Source organism: Tachyglossus aculeatus, chromosome 11, assembly GCF_015852505.1.
Source record: "Tachyglossus aculeatus isolate mTacAcu1 chromosome 11, mTacAcu1.pri, whole genome shotgun sequence".
NCBI lineage: Eukaryota > Metazoa > Chordata > Mammalia > Monotremata > Tachyglossidae > Tachyglossus > Tachyglossus aculeatus.
In genome coordinates, this window is record NC_052076.1 from 66272119 (window position 1) to 66287840 (window position 15722).

Below are 15722 nucleotides of genomic sequence, written 5' to 3' on the forward strand. Positions count from 1 at the left end.
GAGAAGAGAGCTGGAGGATAGTGGGAAACAGACCATGATTGTGGTATATGTGGTATGAAATTGTGTTAAGTGCTTTCCAAGTGCTAATCCTTGTACTAGATGCCCAGGCAGCTATAATACGATCAGATCAGACACAGTCCCTGTCCCACACAGGGTTCACAGTCTAAGGGTGAGGGAGAACAGGGATTGGACCCCAATTTTACAGATGAGGAAACTGAGGCACATCAAAGTTAAATGACTTGTCTAAGGATGTCACTTCAATTCTCTATGCCTCGGTTCCCTCATCTGTCAAATGGGGATTGAGACTGTGAGCCCTACGTGGGACAGGGACTGTTTCCAACCTGATTTGCTTGTACCCTTCTCAGCACTTAATACAGTGCCTGGCACATAGTAAGCGCTAAAACAATACCACAATTATTATTATTACCACCTCGCTCACTGTGCTCTGTGTCCCAAGCATCAGCATCAGTGGTATTTACTGAGCACTTACTGTGTGCTGAGCACTGAACTAAACACTTGGGAGAGTACAATACAACAGAGTTGGTAGACATAATGGTAGAACATTACTGTAAGGGATGAGACAGTGAGCTTGGAGCTGCTAAAGTCTCAGGACCAAGGCTAATCCATTCTTTCATTCATTAATTCAATCATATTTATTGAGCGTTTACTGTGCTCAGCACTGTACCTGATGTGGAGATTCCATCATACATTTGCAATAAATACAAATAAACACATAAACATATACATAAATACATTAATACAAATACATTTGCAATTTGCGCTCAATAAATACGATTGATTGATTGATTGATTTGTGTTCTTATAGATGGTAAGCTCCTTGTGGGCAGGGATCCTTTCTATCTAATTTCTGTACTATACTTTCCCAAACACTTAGTAATAATAATAATAATGATGATGATGATGGCATTTGTTAAGCACTTACTATGTGCAAAGCACTGTTCTAAGCGCTGGGGTAGATACAAGGTATCAGGTTGTCCCCCAGGGGGCTCACAGTCTTAATCCCCATTTTACAGATGAGGTAACTGAGGCTCAGAGAAGTTAAGTGACTTGTCCAAAGGTCACACAGCAAACATGCGGTGAAGCAGGGATTCAAACCCATGACCTCTGACTCCCAAACCTGGACTCTTTCCATTGAGCCACGCTGTAGACTGCTCTTCGCACAGTAAGTGCTCAATAAATATCACTGATTGATTGCTAGTTGACCTCCTCCATGCCAGTGAAATATTTATTTATAAATTGATATTGGAACTTTAGTTCAAAGATTGCAGGAGACTGTACCAGAGTACACATGGAGGAGCACTTAGAGATCCTGGGAGGGAGGCAATCATAAACATCCTGAAGATAAATATTCTCGTTAACCTCTGTAAAGGTTGCCTACACCTATACCTAGGTTACCTATAGGTTACCTATATCTATGGTACCTATTTTAGGTTATAGGTTACCAACCTTGATATTGGGAGAAGCAATGTGGCTTAGTGGAAAGAGCCCGGGTTTGGGAGTCAGAGGATGTGGGTTCTAATCCCGGTTCTACCACTTGTCAGCTGTGTGACTTTGGGCAAGTCACTTAACTTCTCTGTGCCTCAGTTACCTTATCTGTAAAATGGGGATTAAGACCGTGAGCCCCACGTGGGACAACCTGATTACCTTGTATCTACACCACTGCTTAGAACAGAGCTTGGCCCATAGTAAGTGCTTAACAAATATCATTATTATATAGTATCATCAAAATCAGAAAGGTTGGGAGAGAAACAAAAGCAAGAAGAGAGGGTGGAAACAAAAGAGAATATTTAGGAAGCAACAATTATTTATTGGTATTTATTTGGTGTTTACAGTGGGCAGAGCACTGTACTAAGAGCTTGGGAGAGTATAACGTAATAGTTTGGTAGACTTGATCCCTGCCTTCAAGGGGCTTACAGTATGACATGGTAAACTAGGAATGTGAAAACCTTAGAGTACTTCCTCTATACACTCCACTTAGTAAGATTTTAGCTGCCAAATACCTGGAAAAAGTACAAAGTTTATTTTGGATAAGTAGTAGTAGCAAGAGTTCTTCAACACTGTTGGAAATCACTCTTCTTCTTAATAAGCCTGAGTATAGTACATTGCCTTCACTGGCACAGTTCTCTTGTGGCTGGAACAAAGAAATGCTGAGAACCTTATTCTTTTGGTTTTAAATAGAACATGATTGATTATTTTCTTTCTATTGGAAACACCCCTTTTGAAATCGGTTTTCATTCCTTTGGCTGTAGCAAAATGACCTGAGATTAAATTGGAGCACCTTGGCATATTTAAAAATTCTTTAGATGTAAGAGTTGAAAACCTATTCAGATCTCCCTTGAGAGCTGCAAAAGTAGGTCTTTCAGGAGTCTGTTCTTATAACACAGGAACCTAGTAGCTTTCAAAGCTTGCTTCTTACGCTTACATTTAAACTTCAGTTTCCAATCGTGGCAGTAAGACACATGCTGCTGAAAAACATGTTGATGAATTCAGGGATGTTCAAAAGGTCCTTAATTTTCTGAATTGGGCATCTCATTCTAAATCTTAGGGAAGATCTGGCAATTCCTTAGACATTTTTAATGCCCGTTGAAAGAGTTGTTTTTGAAATCACTTAGCATCCTCTGGCAATATTTTTCACTTTCCTTTGTTACTCCCATTTCAGTGGAAAAAAACATACTTCTTAAAGGAAATATAAGTTTGCAGGCAGTATGTATTTTGTGCTTATTAATATTCATGATATTATTCAATGCCATCTGCTTTTTGGAATCATTAGCTGACTTGTTTCTGACGACTCTTTATTCACCACTGGGACAATGCTAATCTAAAATTACATCAATATAGGAGGAAGATATGAAACTTTGTTAGGCACTGCTTTTTGATCACAGCTTGCCAGTTTATCAAAAATTTGAAAAAGACCATTTCTACTCTTGTCACACTCTCAAAAAACCCTGGTCTTTCAAACCCCAAAGAAGCAGTGTGGGCTTGTGGAAAGAGTGGGGCTGCGAGTCAGAAGACCAGGTTTCTAATCCTGGCTCTGCCACTTGTCTGCTCTGGGCAAATCACTTAACTTGTTCGTGCCACAGTTACCTCTTCGGAAAAATGGGGACTCAGACTATGAACTCCATGTGGGTCATTGACTGATTATCTTGTATTCATTCATTCAATCATATTTATTAAGCACTTACTGTGTGCAGAGCACTGTACTAAGTGCTTGGGAGAGTACACTATAACAATAAACAGACATAGTCCCTGCCCAAAACAAATTTACAGACTAGAGGGAAAGACAGACAGTAATATAAATAAAAATTACAGATATGTACATAAGTGCTGTGGGGCTGGGAGGGGGGATGACTAATAATAATAATAATGATGGCATTTATTATGCACTTACTATGTGCAAAGCACTGTTCTAAGTGCTGGGGAGGTTACAAGGTGATCAGGCTGTCCCACGGGGTCTCACAGTCTTAATCCCCATTTTAAAGGTGAGGTAACAGACACAGAGAAGTTAAGTGACTTGCCCAAAGTCACAGAGCTGACAATTGGTAGAGTCGGGATTTGAACCCATGACCTCTGACTCCAAAGCCCGTGCTCTTTCCACTGAGCTACGCTGCTTCTCATAATGATGGTATTTGTTAAGCGCTTACTAAGTGCCAAACACTGTTCTAAGCACTAGGGTGGATACAAGGTTACCAGGTTGTCCCAGGTAGGGCTCACAGTGTTAATCCCTGTTTTACAGATGAGGTAACCGGGGCACAGAGAAGTTAAGTGACTTGCCCAAATTCACAAAGCAGACAAGTGGTGGGATTAGAATTGATGACCTCTGACACCCAAGTCCGTGCTCTTTCCACTATGCCACGCTGCTTCTTGCTTAATGGGAGCAAGTCAAGGAGACACAGAAGGGAGAGGGAGAACAGGAAAGGAGGGCTTAGTCAGGGAAGGCCTCTTGCAGGAGATGTGCCTTCAATAAGGCTTTGAAGGGGGAGAGAGTAATTGTGTATACGATATGAGGAGGGAGAGAGTTCCAGGCCAAAGGCAGAATGTGGGCGAGAGGTTGGTGGTGAGACAGATGAGATTGAGGTATAGTGAGAGGGTTAGCATCAGAGAAACGAAGTGTGCAGGCTGGGCTGTAGTAGGAGAATAGCAAGGTGAGGTAGGAGAGGGCAACATGATGGACTGCTTTCAAGCCAATGGTGAAGAGCTTCTGCTAGATGCGGAGAAGGAAAGGCAACCACTGAGGTTCTTGAGGAATGGGGAAACCTGGACAAAACAATTTAGTAGAAAATGCTCCAGGCAGCAGAGTGGCTTATGGACTGGAGTGGGGAGAGCCAGGAGGCAGGGAGGTCAGCAAGGAGGCTGATGCAGTAATCACGGCGGGACAGGATAAGAGCTTTGATTAACACGGTAGCAGTTTGTATGGAGAGGAAAGGAATGGCTTTGGGATGTCAGAAATTCAAAATTTATGCATGAACTGGTACACAAAGACCTAAAGTGAAATGCTTGACACTGATTAAATTTAGGCACAACGCAAAAACGTTAAGACCGAATGTGCCAAGGAAGTAGAACTACTGACCCTTGACTAAACGTGGTCAAGTCAATATAAAAACAGAATGAAACAGCATTTGTGTAAAACAGGATTTTCACCTTGCTCCGTTTATCATACTTCAGAACTGAGGCAGTAGCACAAAATGTGTGTCCCCTGAATTGCCAATATTTCTCAAGCATGAAATGATTTCCTACAACCCTCTGGAATACTAGCTCCTCTGGATGTGAATTATTTATTATCATTGTGAGATAATTAATGAAGATCTTCAAACACATTCCCTGGGAAAAGAGCTTTCCCCCCACGAGTTATGATGGCTGGCGCTTGACATGAGGGACACCAACCATGACAATAGGCTAATTAAATAAAGGACAAAAGGACTAAAGTGTACCCCAAGCTGTGCTATTCTCTGACTGGGTGAGATGACTACTAAGGGCCCTCACAGACACAGAATGGCCCCTTACCCGACCTGGAAATAAAAAATACCTTCTATGTTCCTTGAGCATTACCATTCATGCACCAAAACAACGTCAAACGGATGCTTCGGAGGATGTTTTCTCCGGAGGGCCTTTGACCCTGCCTGGTCTCCTCTGCTACTGATTTTTTCAAATGGGAAATCGCTTCAAGTACAAATAGAGACTCCGTCTATTTCATTGTGCGGCTGGATGCTAGAAAGGGTTGACGATATATGCCAGAGGCAGAAGGGAGGGCAATCTACAGTGTGGCTAAGAGAGGCATTTGATTTTTATAAGCACCCTTATAGATTGGACACATTTAAAGTTTGGGATGACAGCGAAATGGATTTGAGTCACTTTGCTTTTATTCACATGACCTACGTAAAATCTGCAAAATGAGGAGACATTTATAAATCCAAGTTATGTGAATTTAAATTCTACCTAATTTCTCCTGAATGAAAATTACTTCACCCATGAATTAAGTCTTCCCTCAGCTTTATAGTAAGAAATAACTAAACCTGGCTGGACTGTTCATAAATTCATAGATTGATTGGGAAAGGAAGCTTGATTCTCATTTTGCTGGAACTAATTTTTCAGTGGCTATAAATTTTATGGGAATTTGAAACAATTAAGACCTTCAAAATTTGACACAACAACATAACTGCCGATAATAACCTTTATGCAAGAATAAGAAAAAGGTTGTTAATCCATAATTACTTTCATTTTTTGAAGACATCAATACTAAAACGATAGGACTGATGGTATGAAGAAAAAGTCGAAAGGCTTGTGAAATTTAAGGAAGTTTCTCATGCACGGAAAAAATCATCCTGACGGAAATGGAGCTGGAGAGAGTAAAGTGAGTAAAGAGCTATAAGAACAGTTTTTAATATGGTATTTGTTAAACCCTTACTATGTATCAAGCCCTGTACTAAGCCCTGGGGTAGATGCAGGTGAATCAGGTCGGACACATTTCCTGTCCTACATAGGGTTCGAAGTTGGAGTAGGAGTGGGAACCATTATTGAATTATTATTGAATTAGTGAATGATTGAATTCCCACTTAACAGCTGAGGAAACTAAGACACAAAGAATACTCAGAATACTCAGAATACTTGCAGAATACTCAGTAAGTTAGAGATTTTAGCCGTAGTAAAGTAATAATAATTGTGGTAAATGTTAAACGCTTATTATGTGCCAAGCAAGGGGGAAGGTAAAATACAATCTTACCGAAACCAGGCTCTGCCTCACGTGGGACTCACAATTTAAGGATGGGGAGAACAGGGATTTCATTTCTATTTTACATGAGAGGAAACTGAAGCACAAAGAAGTAGGAGTAGTGGTAAGAATAGTATTTATTAAGCGCTTACTGTGTGTAGAGCACTTTACCAAGCACTGGAGAGTTCACAGGTGGGAATTAAGCATGGTAACAAGTTAAGCGACTCACCCAAGGTCACACAGGAGGAAAATGGGAAACCATATGGCCTAAATGGAAAGACCATGAGCCTGGGTGTCAGACGATCTGGGTTCTAATCCCAGCTCTGCCACTTGCCTGTTGTGTGACCTTGGGCAAGTCACTCAACTTCAGAGTCACAAAAAGGTACACATGCACGGTAAAAAAAACCCTAAAAAATGGAATTGATCTGGGGTGTATTTGAACAGGTTTTTTTTTTACCATTTATTTTCCGGCCGGTAGCCAACACGTCTAGTTCTTGAGTTTACTAAAGAAAAATTTGATGTTCACCATGCCTTATTCCCATTAAAATTCATGAAAATTACAACTGTGCCGATATAAAAAAAATTGAAAATGAAAAGCACAAATCTTTTATTTCCCTGGGAAGTTAGTTAATTCATTTTATTCCTCAAAGGTATCTGACCACAGTACTAAATTATCCTATGCCACCACTGGTAGCACTGCATATTTAAATACTCACGAGGGGGCTGCCTTGGAATACTAGAGTCATTTTCCAGTTTCACGATCGTGGGGTTAGGTCAACTATCAGAAAAGAGACCTCAGGGAACCCTTGTAACCCTAGAGCCCCATACTTTCATCTGAGAAGCAGCATGGCCTAATGGAAAGGGCATGGGCTTGGGAGTCCGAGGACCTGGGTTCTAATCCTGCTCTGCCATTTATCTCCTATGTGACCATGGGCGAGTCACTTCATTTCTCTGAGCTTCAGTTTCCTCCCTTGTAAAATGGGGATTCAATGCATGTTCTCCCTCCAACTTAGGCTCTGCTCTGAGCCCCATGTGGGGCAGGGACTGTATCTGTTCTGATTTTAGAGTAAGCACTTAAATACCATATTAATATTATTATTATTGGAATTTAGATACTATTATAGCTTGTCACCTGCCTGAGTCTCTAGCTCCATCTCATAGTCAGAAAAGGGACCCAGAAAGCCTCTCCTTCCCTATTCTACATTTAAAGACATATGGGTACAAACCACCTTGCTTCCAACTCCACAGTACTAAATATCGTGTGATTTAAAAATGCACACTCATTTTAAAATGAGAATATTCTGAAGACTTTATCCTTTCACTATGCAGGACTAATAGTAAAGTTGCTTTTATGACAAGGTATGAGGAAAAAAAATTAAGGAAATGACAAGATAATCTCACCAAAGTCTGCAAATGCTGACTGTCCAACCACCACCACATCTTCAGGCTTCTGTGCTGTGTAACTGACACTGGAGAAATTTCCATCCTGTGAAATTTAGAAAACAACCTGTGTTATAATGTTATAAAACGTCCACAAAAATTGGAAAAAAACAACTGAATTCAGAAAACAGCCATGTAAAACAATGGAAAAAACGTGGATCCAAGAACTTTAACTTTGACTGAGACTTTGTTAGAATGCTTTATCTTTTAAATGATATATGAGAAAACCAATCTTTCACATCTTTTTTCTCGTTTAATTTCCTTGTTTTATTCCCTTCCTTGCAAGTAGAACTCTCTGCAGTTTTGCCAAACCTCAAATATACACCTTTACATCAAGCTAGGAAGTTAGACTCTAACTTCTGCCTGGAGATGTACTTTATAGCTGTTTGATGTAGTGTAAAATAACTGCAATATAGAGGCTACAGATTGTAGTGCCAGCTGCTAAGCAGAGAACATACATACTAAACACAAACTCACCAGGAAAAGGACACTAAGTTAAACCTGCCTTTCCAGACACTCTTATATAAACAAAGTAACACTATGCAGCAGTTATCTTTGAAAGCAGGAACACTAAAGAGACCCTTTGATCATGGCTTTGCCCTACAACTTTAGCCTTTTTCTACACAGAAGGAACCATCTAAATGAAGTTTTTGCTGAGTTTCTTTTTATTATCAATGATATCTCAATTTATTCACTCCAGTTCTTATCCAGCACATACTTCAATCTTTTTTTTTTCTACTCCACCCCTATACGGAGGGTGGCTGGCTTCTAAGTCAATTTCTTGCCGAATCATTTCTGACCCTTTTGCAGCATGATATTATTAAGACAACAGCTTGAAAAGCAAAACTTACAAACCAAGAATAAGTGGTAAGGATTTGGCTTTGACCGAGTATCAGGGAAGCAGCATGGCATAGTGGGCAGAGTATGGGCCCAGGAGTCAGAAATTCGTGGGTTTTAATCTGACTCTGCCACTTGTCTACTGTATGACCTTGGGCAAGTCGTTTTACTTCTCTGTTCCTCAGTTACCTCATCTGTCAAACAGGGATTTAGACTGTGAGCCCCACATGGGACAGGTACTGTATCCAACCCACTTTGCTTGTATCCACCTTAGTGCTTAGTACAGTGCCTGGAACGTAGTAAGCGCTTAATTATTATTATTATTATTATTCCAAATGCTCAAACAAGGCTGAATACAGATGCAGAAACCAACTCACTCACATTCCCCCTTCCAGTATCTGAAGAACTTGATGTACTTTTCACACATGGCTTTTCTGCAGCCTTCTCAGCAGCGAAACATTTCATTTAAATAATAATAATAATGATAGCATTTGTTAAGCACTTACTGTGTGCCAAGGTCTGTTCTAAGCACTGGGGTAAATACAAGATAATCAGGTTGTCCCATGTGGGGCTCACAATCTCAATCCCCATTTTACAGATGAGGCACAAAGAAGTGAAGTGACTTGCCCAAGGTCACACAGCAGAAAAGTGGTGGAGCCGGGATTAGAACCCATGGCCTTCTGACTCAAGGCCCGGGCTCTACCCATTATGCCAAGCCGCTTCTCAAGTGTACTCCGAAAGGACTTCCTCTCTTGCCAATAAAAATGATCTCGGAAAATCCAGACTTTCCAAGTCTATTTCTTGTTGAATAAACTGCTTCATTTCTGTCAACTGCCTGCTAACACAATCTTTTTGAATATAGTACAAAGTAAACAAAACCTCTAGAAGCCCTCAAATTATACTAAGTTTAATTGGCGCATCTTACCATTCAAAGCTGTTAGGTGCCGTAGACTTGTAGCGCACATATTAAAAAAAATATAACCTTTATCTTGTACTCATTTCTAGGATTAAACCATGTTAGCGAATCTGAGAATTTGCATTTGTTTGCTATTAATGCATCTATTTCCTTGTAATTCATCAGGCTGAAGAGTGATATGAGGCAACTCTCTTTAAACTTAGCTTCTATTCTGGTTTGCATAATATCAATAAATGTTGAAATAGAAAACGAACATTTTTTCACTTAAATTACAGATAAGCCACAATAATAATAATAATAATGATAATTGTGGTATTTAAGTGCTTATTATGTGCCAAGCACTGTTCTAAGTGCTGAGGTAGATATAAGGTAGTCAGGTCAGACAGTCCCTGTCCCACATGGGGCTTGCAGTCTTAATCCCCATTTTACAGATGAGATAACTGAGGCCCGGAGAACTTAAGTGACTCACCTAAGGTCACACATGAGGCAGAACCTGGACTGGAACACAAGTCCTATGATTCCCAGGTCCGGGCTCTTTCCACTAGTTGGTCCGACAGTCATATTTACTGAGCGCTTACTGTGTGCAGAGCACTGTACTAAGTGCTTGGGAGCTTACAACATAATATAAAAGACATTCTTTGCCACAAGGAGCTTACATAGTAGCCTTTGTTAACATCAGGTCTTAATAAATTCCCAGGTGGAACATTCATTTTGGGCTCCAATTATACAAGTGTTTTTTTGTCTTTTACCAGTTCAGAGCAGGTATCTACCAGAATAACTTTTCTTTCACTCCCAGCAGGCCCAGGACCAACTCTTCTAAAGTGATACACTAACTACCTACCGAGAGAAAGAAACAAATTAGGTAACTAGTTCCAAATTCCATTCACTGTAGAAATAACTCTTCCCCCTCAGTTATTTTCACTTTACGCCGTCGGGTCTTCTGCTTTAGATCAGCCTCGTGGATTGAGCACAGCCATGGGAAGTCAGAAGGACCTGGGTTCTAATTCCAGCTCCTCCACCTGTCTGTAGTGGGACCCTGGGCAAGCCACTACACTGCTTCTCTGCCTCAGTTATCTCATCTGTAAAATGGGATGAATATTGTGAGCCCAAGTGGGACATGGACTGTATCCAACCTAATTAGCTTTTATCTACCCCTGGGCTTAGTACAGTGCCTGGCACGCAGTAAGCGCTTAACAAATACCTTTTTTTTTTTAAAAAAAAAAGATAGACATAGATCCTGAGGAATGGCTGATTTTTCCTAAACCATATATCAATCAATGGTATTTACTGAGCATTTACTTTGTACAAATCAAGAACACAATACATAGTAATAAAATTAGCAGACAGGTTCCCTGCCCACAATGAGCCTAGAGGCCATAATAAGCCTCAACATCCCCCTGCCTCCCACTTATTGGAGAGGCACCAGGCTGTTTCAAAGCAGCAGTGGGAAGCATTCTCTAGGTTCCTGCAGGTTTCACATTCTGATCATTAGGCAGAGAACTGCTCCGAGATGGAACTTCACCTAGACACAAACCACCCTCAAAACCACATCTGTAGGGAGGGTAGCCAGCAGGCATAAAACGACGTTCTCGGTGGGCACCAGGAGCCATAACGGACCCCCTCCAGCAATTTTCTCTGTAACGACTTGAACCTGTGCCCGCCAGATGAAGACCGAAGTGGCTGTTGAATCATCTGGAACCACGGGAGAAGGTGAAAATGAGTTGGAGGAGGCTCTTCCTCCTCTCTGTGCTGGGAAAACACATTTCCTAGCATGGTGTGGGTGGATCGATACTCACACTTATCTGTCCCATTTTACTTTTCCAAACAAGGAGTGGTCAAAGCGTCGAATCATTCATTTTACAATTGCTTTAGAAGCACTGATGTCCAATAGAAAGGGAGGGAAAATAAACGGTGTCATGATCATTCTAGCAACACTACAACCACGCAATCTTATCACAATATGTGTAGCAGTCAACTCAAAATAGAGCTCATCAGAGCTTGAAAGACACATTCAATCTTCTGATCAACGATAAAGTAAAAAACTAAAACCGACTTGAATTATGGTATTCTCATGTCTAATTAGCAAATACAGCTGTTTGAGGCACAGCGTTATCGATAAACACAAGTGAAGTAGCACACACTGGCAAAGGCAGATAGATATCTGACTCGTGAACAAAGCCAGTATCATTGTAGTCCTGACAACCCCATGTACTTCCTGTATCAACAAAGGGACACTATTGGGCTATTAGAAATGCCCACCTCCATGTCATCCTTCAGGTGAAATAGCTATGATCATTTAGCTAGTTATGGCATTTATTAAGTGCATACTGTGTGCCAAATGCTGTACTGAGAGAAGCAGCGTGGCCTGATGGATAGAGCATGGGCTTGGGAGCCAGACAGACCTGAGTTCTAATCCCAACTCTGCCACTTGCATGCTGTGTGATCTTGGGCATGTCACTTCACTTCTCCGCGCTTCAGTTCCCTCATCTGCAAAATGGGGATAAAGACTGTGAGCCCCATGTGAGACATGGACTGTGCCCAACCTGATTACATTGTGTCCACCCCAGTGCTTAGAACAGCTCCTGGCACATCGAAAGTGCTTAACAAATACCATAAACAAAAAACGACGAACAAAACAGTGTAACTGATACCAACATAATGGATCAAGCCAAGATCAAGCCCAAAAGGGAGTTCACGGTCTAGGTGGGTACAGTCAGACAGGGATAACGGTAGCAACAAGCAGTAACAGAGACCAGCAACAATAACCAGGCAGAAAGCCAAGCCAACTGCATCATAACAAGAATAAGGGTGGACTTTGGAGGTGGGAGTCCTCAGACACCCCACCGGTCCAGGTAGCAATCCTTAGTTATAGTAATAATGATATTAATAACAATAATTATGGTGGTTGTTAAGCACTTACTACGTGCCACACACTGTACTGAGCACTGGGCAAAGCAACAAGCAAATCGGGATGGATACAGTCTCTGTCTCACATGGGGCTCACAGATGAGGGAACTAATCCACTTTAGTCCATACTTCCCTCTGCTGCCCAGATCATTTTTCCACAAAAACATTCAGGGCACATTTATTTCTCCACTCCTCAAGAAACTCCAGCGGCTTCCCATCCACCTCCACATCAAACAAAATCTTCTCACATTCAATCACCTTGCCCCCTCCTACCTTACCTCACTACTCTGCTACTACTACCCAACCCGCACACTTTGCTCCTCTAATGCTCACCTACTCACTGTACCTCGATCACGCTTAACCACATCTTTCACTCTCCCCAACTTCAAATCCTTATTAAAAATGCATCTCCTCCAAGAGAACTTCCCCCACTAAGTCTTCATTGCCTTCTTTTTCCACTCCCTTCTGCAACACCCTTTTAACTTTTATTCACCCTTCCCTCAGGCCCGTAGCATTTATGTACATATCTGTAGTTTAGTTTATTCATATGAATGTCTGTCTCCCCTTCTAGACTGTAAGCTTCTTGTGGGCAGGAAATGTTTCTACAAACTCTCTTATACAAGTGCTTAGCTCAGTACTCTGCAATCAGGAAGTGCTCTGTAAATACAACTGACTGGCTGACTGATTGATTCGAAGGGTTTTTGGCATGTGGGGTCCTGAGGCATTGCAAGAGGCTGTTCTGGGCATATTTGATAGTCTCAGCCCAGGCCAGGCTCTTAGGGGTCTCTGAGTCACATGTCATCATCTTTGCCCACCTCGTGCCACACAGAGAAGGGCCTTCTGGCCCTCGGTGTCTAAGGGAAGCTAGGCGTCCCGACTTTCTAAAACTGGGAAAGGCTTCGTGCTGCTAATTCATCCTTCCCTTGCTGAGCTGTAAAAGGGGCTTCTGATATGTTCTAGACATGTTCCCAGACATGCTTCTAGACATGTTCCCTGTCCACCAGGAGTTTACAGTCTAGAGGGGGAGACGGACATTAAAATCAATTAAGGGTAAAGTTCAAAGTGCATGACACAGAAGGGAGAGGGAGGGGGGAGAGAAGATGAAGGCTTAATTGGGTAGCACCTCTTGGTTGAGGATGTGATTTTAAAAAGGCTTTGGAAGTAGGAAGAGTGGTGGTCTGTGTGGATGTACTAATAATCGTATTAATAATTGTGGTATCTGTTAAACGCTTCCCCACAGCACCTGTATATATGTATATATGTTTGTACATATTTATTACTCTATTTATTTCTTTATTTTACTTGTACATATTTATTCTATTTATTTTATTTTGTTAGCATGTTTCGTTTTGTTCTCTGTCTCCCCCTTTTAGACTGTGAGCCCACTGTTGGGTAGGGACTGTCTCTATATGTTGCTAACTTGTACTTCCCAAGCGCTTAGTACAGTGCTCTGCACACAGTAAGCACTCAATAAATACGATTGATTGATTGATTCTGGTAGTCTGGATTGGGTGGAGCCTAGTGGTACCACTCCGGACTAACAAGCCTCCAGTGTTGAGGAGCAACCCAGATCAACTGGAATTGAATAATGATTTTTTGAGTTTGACTGGCTGAAACACTAAGGATGTAATCAATCAATCAATCAATCGTATTTATTGTAAAAGAAGTTATTCCTGTTTTATAGACTGTTGACTGGCTTGGACTTAAAAATATTCCTGATTGTGTTAGCAAGTTGTGACAGCATTTAGAAAGCTTCCAGATCAAGGCTTAGACCCATAATCAATAGGGAGAAATGACTTAAACCCAATGAATTTAGCAGTGAGTTCATCCTTTTTCTAAGAATCTGTTGCCCTTCAGTCCCTTACCACTTTTTAGCCATGTTTAAAATCAGACTAAAAATATCTCGGGCTGGAGGTGACAGGGAAGATTTAGTCCTTTAGAAAGTTTTAGAAAGCTTTTTCTTCATAAACCATCACGCTGACAAATTAAATGACGGTAACCTCTTACAACAGCTGACAACACCATGGGAGCCCTGTTAACTCGTGCATTAGGGCAGAGTGATTGGCTTAATTGGCAGGCAAGCTAAAAACCTGCAGAGGAGTTGATGCTGAGTGAATCACTGCCTTCAGGAGTCTTCAGTAGGTGAAATGCACCAGTGCAATTGGAATCTCTTCATGCCAGTTCTGTTTATTCTTGAAACCAATATCTTAAGGTAATTACTTTATTAACATATCTTACAGTGGTTAGCACTGACAGAAAGCTGTGATTTTAACATGCTTAATTTACATCACCTTACCTTATTCACCCAAATCTCAAACTGAAAATCACTGGTACTTGATAACGTAGTAAGAAACAAATCTGTAGGGGGGAAAAAGAGATCAAATTCTAAGTCTTTGATAGTGCAACTACTATATATATATATATATATATATATATATATATATATATATATATATACACACACACACACACACACATCTCTTTATACATTTACTGATCACAAATCCTGAATTGCTTAAATTTATTGAAAATTAATTTGAATATGCGTGGTTATATGAAGCTGTGATATATTCTTGATAGGATATTGGTCTGGGTGGATCAACTTCTGATTGTACAATATTTAGTATAATGGTATTTACTGAATCTGATGCACCGTACTAAGTACTTAAAGAAATACCGAAGTACAAAACATGTTTCCTGCCTACATATACGGTATATTGGTCTAGTATACAAACTACTACATAAAATCTATGTAATATTGTCCCAAGATGAACATTTGACAGTTAAAAAAAAAAAAGTCATGTTAGTAATGCACAGGTAAACAACATAATCAACATGGCCACTGTAAATCTAAGTTTGTCAAAAAGTAATAGTAATAATGATATAATTCTAATAATATAATAATAATTTTGGTATTTGTGAAGCACTTACTATGTGCCCAGCCCTCTACTAAGCACTGAGGTGGATACAAGCAAATCGGGTTGGACACAGTCCCTCTCCCACGTGGGGCTCACAGTTTCAATCTCCATTTCGTGGATGAGGGAACTGAGGCCCAGAGAAGTGAAGTGCCTTGCCCAGGGTCACACAGCAGACAAGTGGCGGAACCGGGATTAGAACCCATGACCTCCTGATGCCCAGGCCCGTGCTCTATCCACTACGCCATGCTGCTTCAAAGCAACTTTGAAGATGGGGACAACTGAGGGCTGGCAGATTTGAAAGAGGAGGGAGTAGAGCCAGGAGAGATGAGAATAAGACACGGTGAGTGGGCAGAGAGAGAGATCTCTGATATAGTGCCTTGAAACCAATGGTCAGGGATTTTTGCTTGATGTAGGAAGGAATGAGTAATGGGTGAAGGTTTTTGAGGTGTGGAGAGACAGGTGTAGACGGATATTTTAT

The 15722-nt window shown here is 41.0% G+C and overlaps 1 protein-coding gene across 1 annotated transcript in view; it reads right to left on the reverse strand.

The window, feature by feature from the left end:
* The window catches only part of ITFG1 (integrin alpha FG-GAP repeat containing 1), a 238961-nt gene that overhangs the window by 155902 nt on the left and 67337 nt on the right, over positions 1-15722 (reverse strand). The window contains exons 7-8 of the mRNA XM_038754317.1: positions 14623-14684; positions 7628-7712 (exon numbers count right to left, since the gene is read on the reverse strand). Of these exons, the coding sequence (XP_038610245.1) occupies positions 7628-7712; positions 14623-14684 (147 nt within the window). The remainder of the gene's footprint in view (positions 1-7627; positions 7713-14622; positions 14685-15722) is intronic.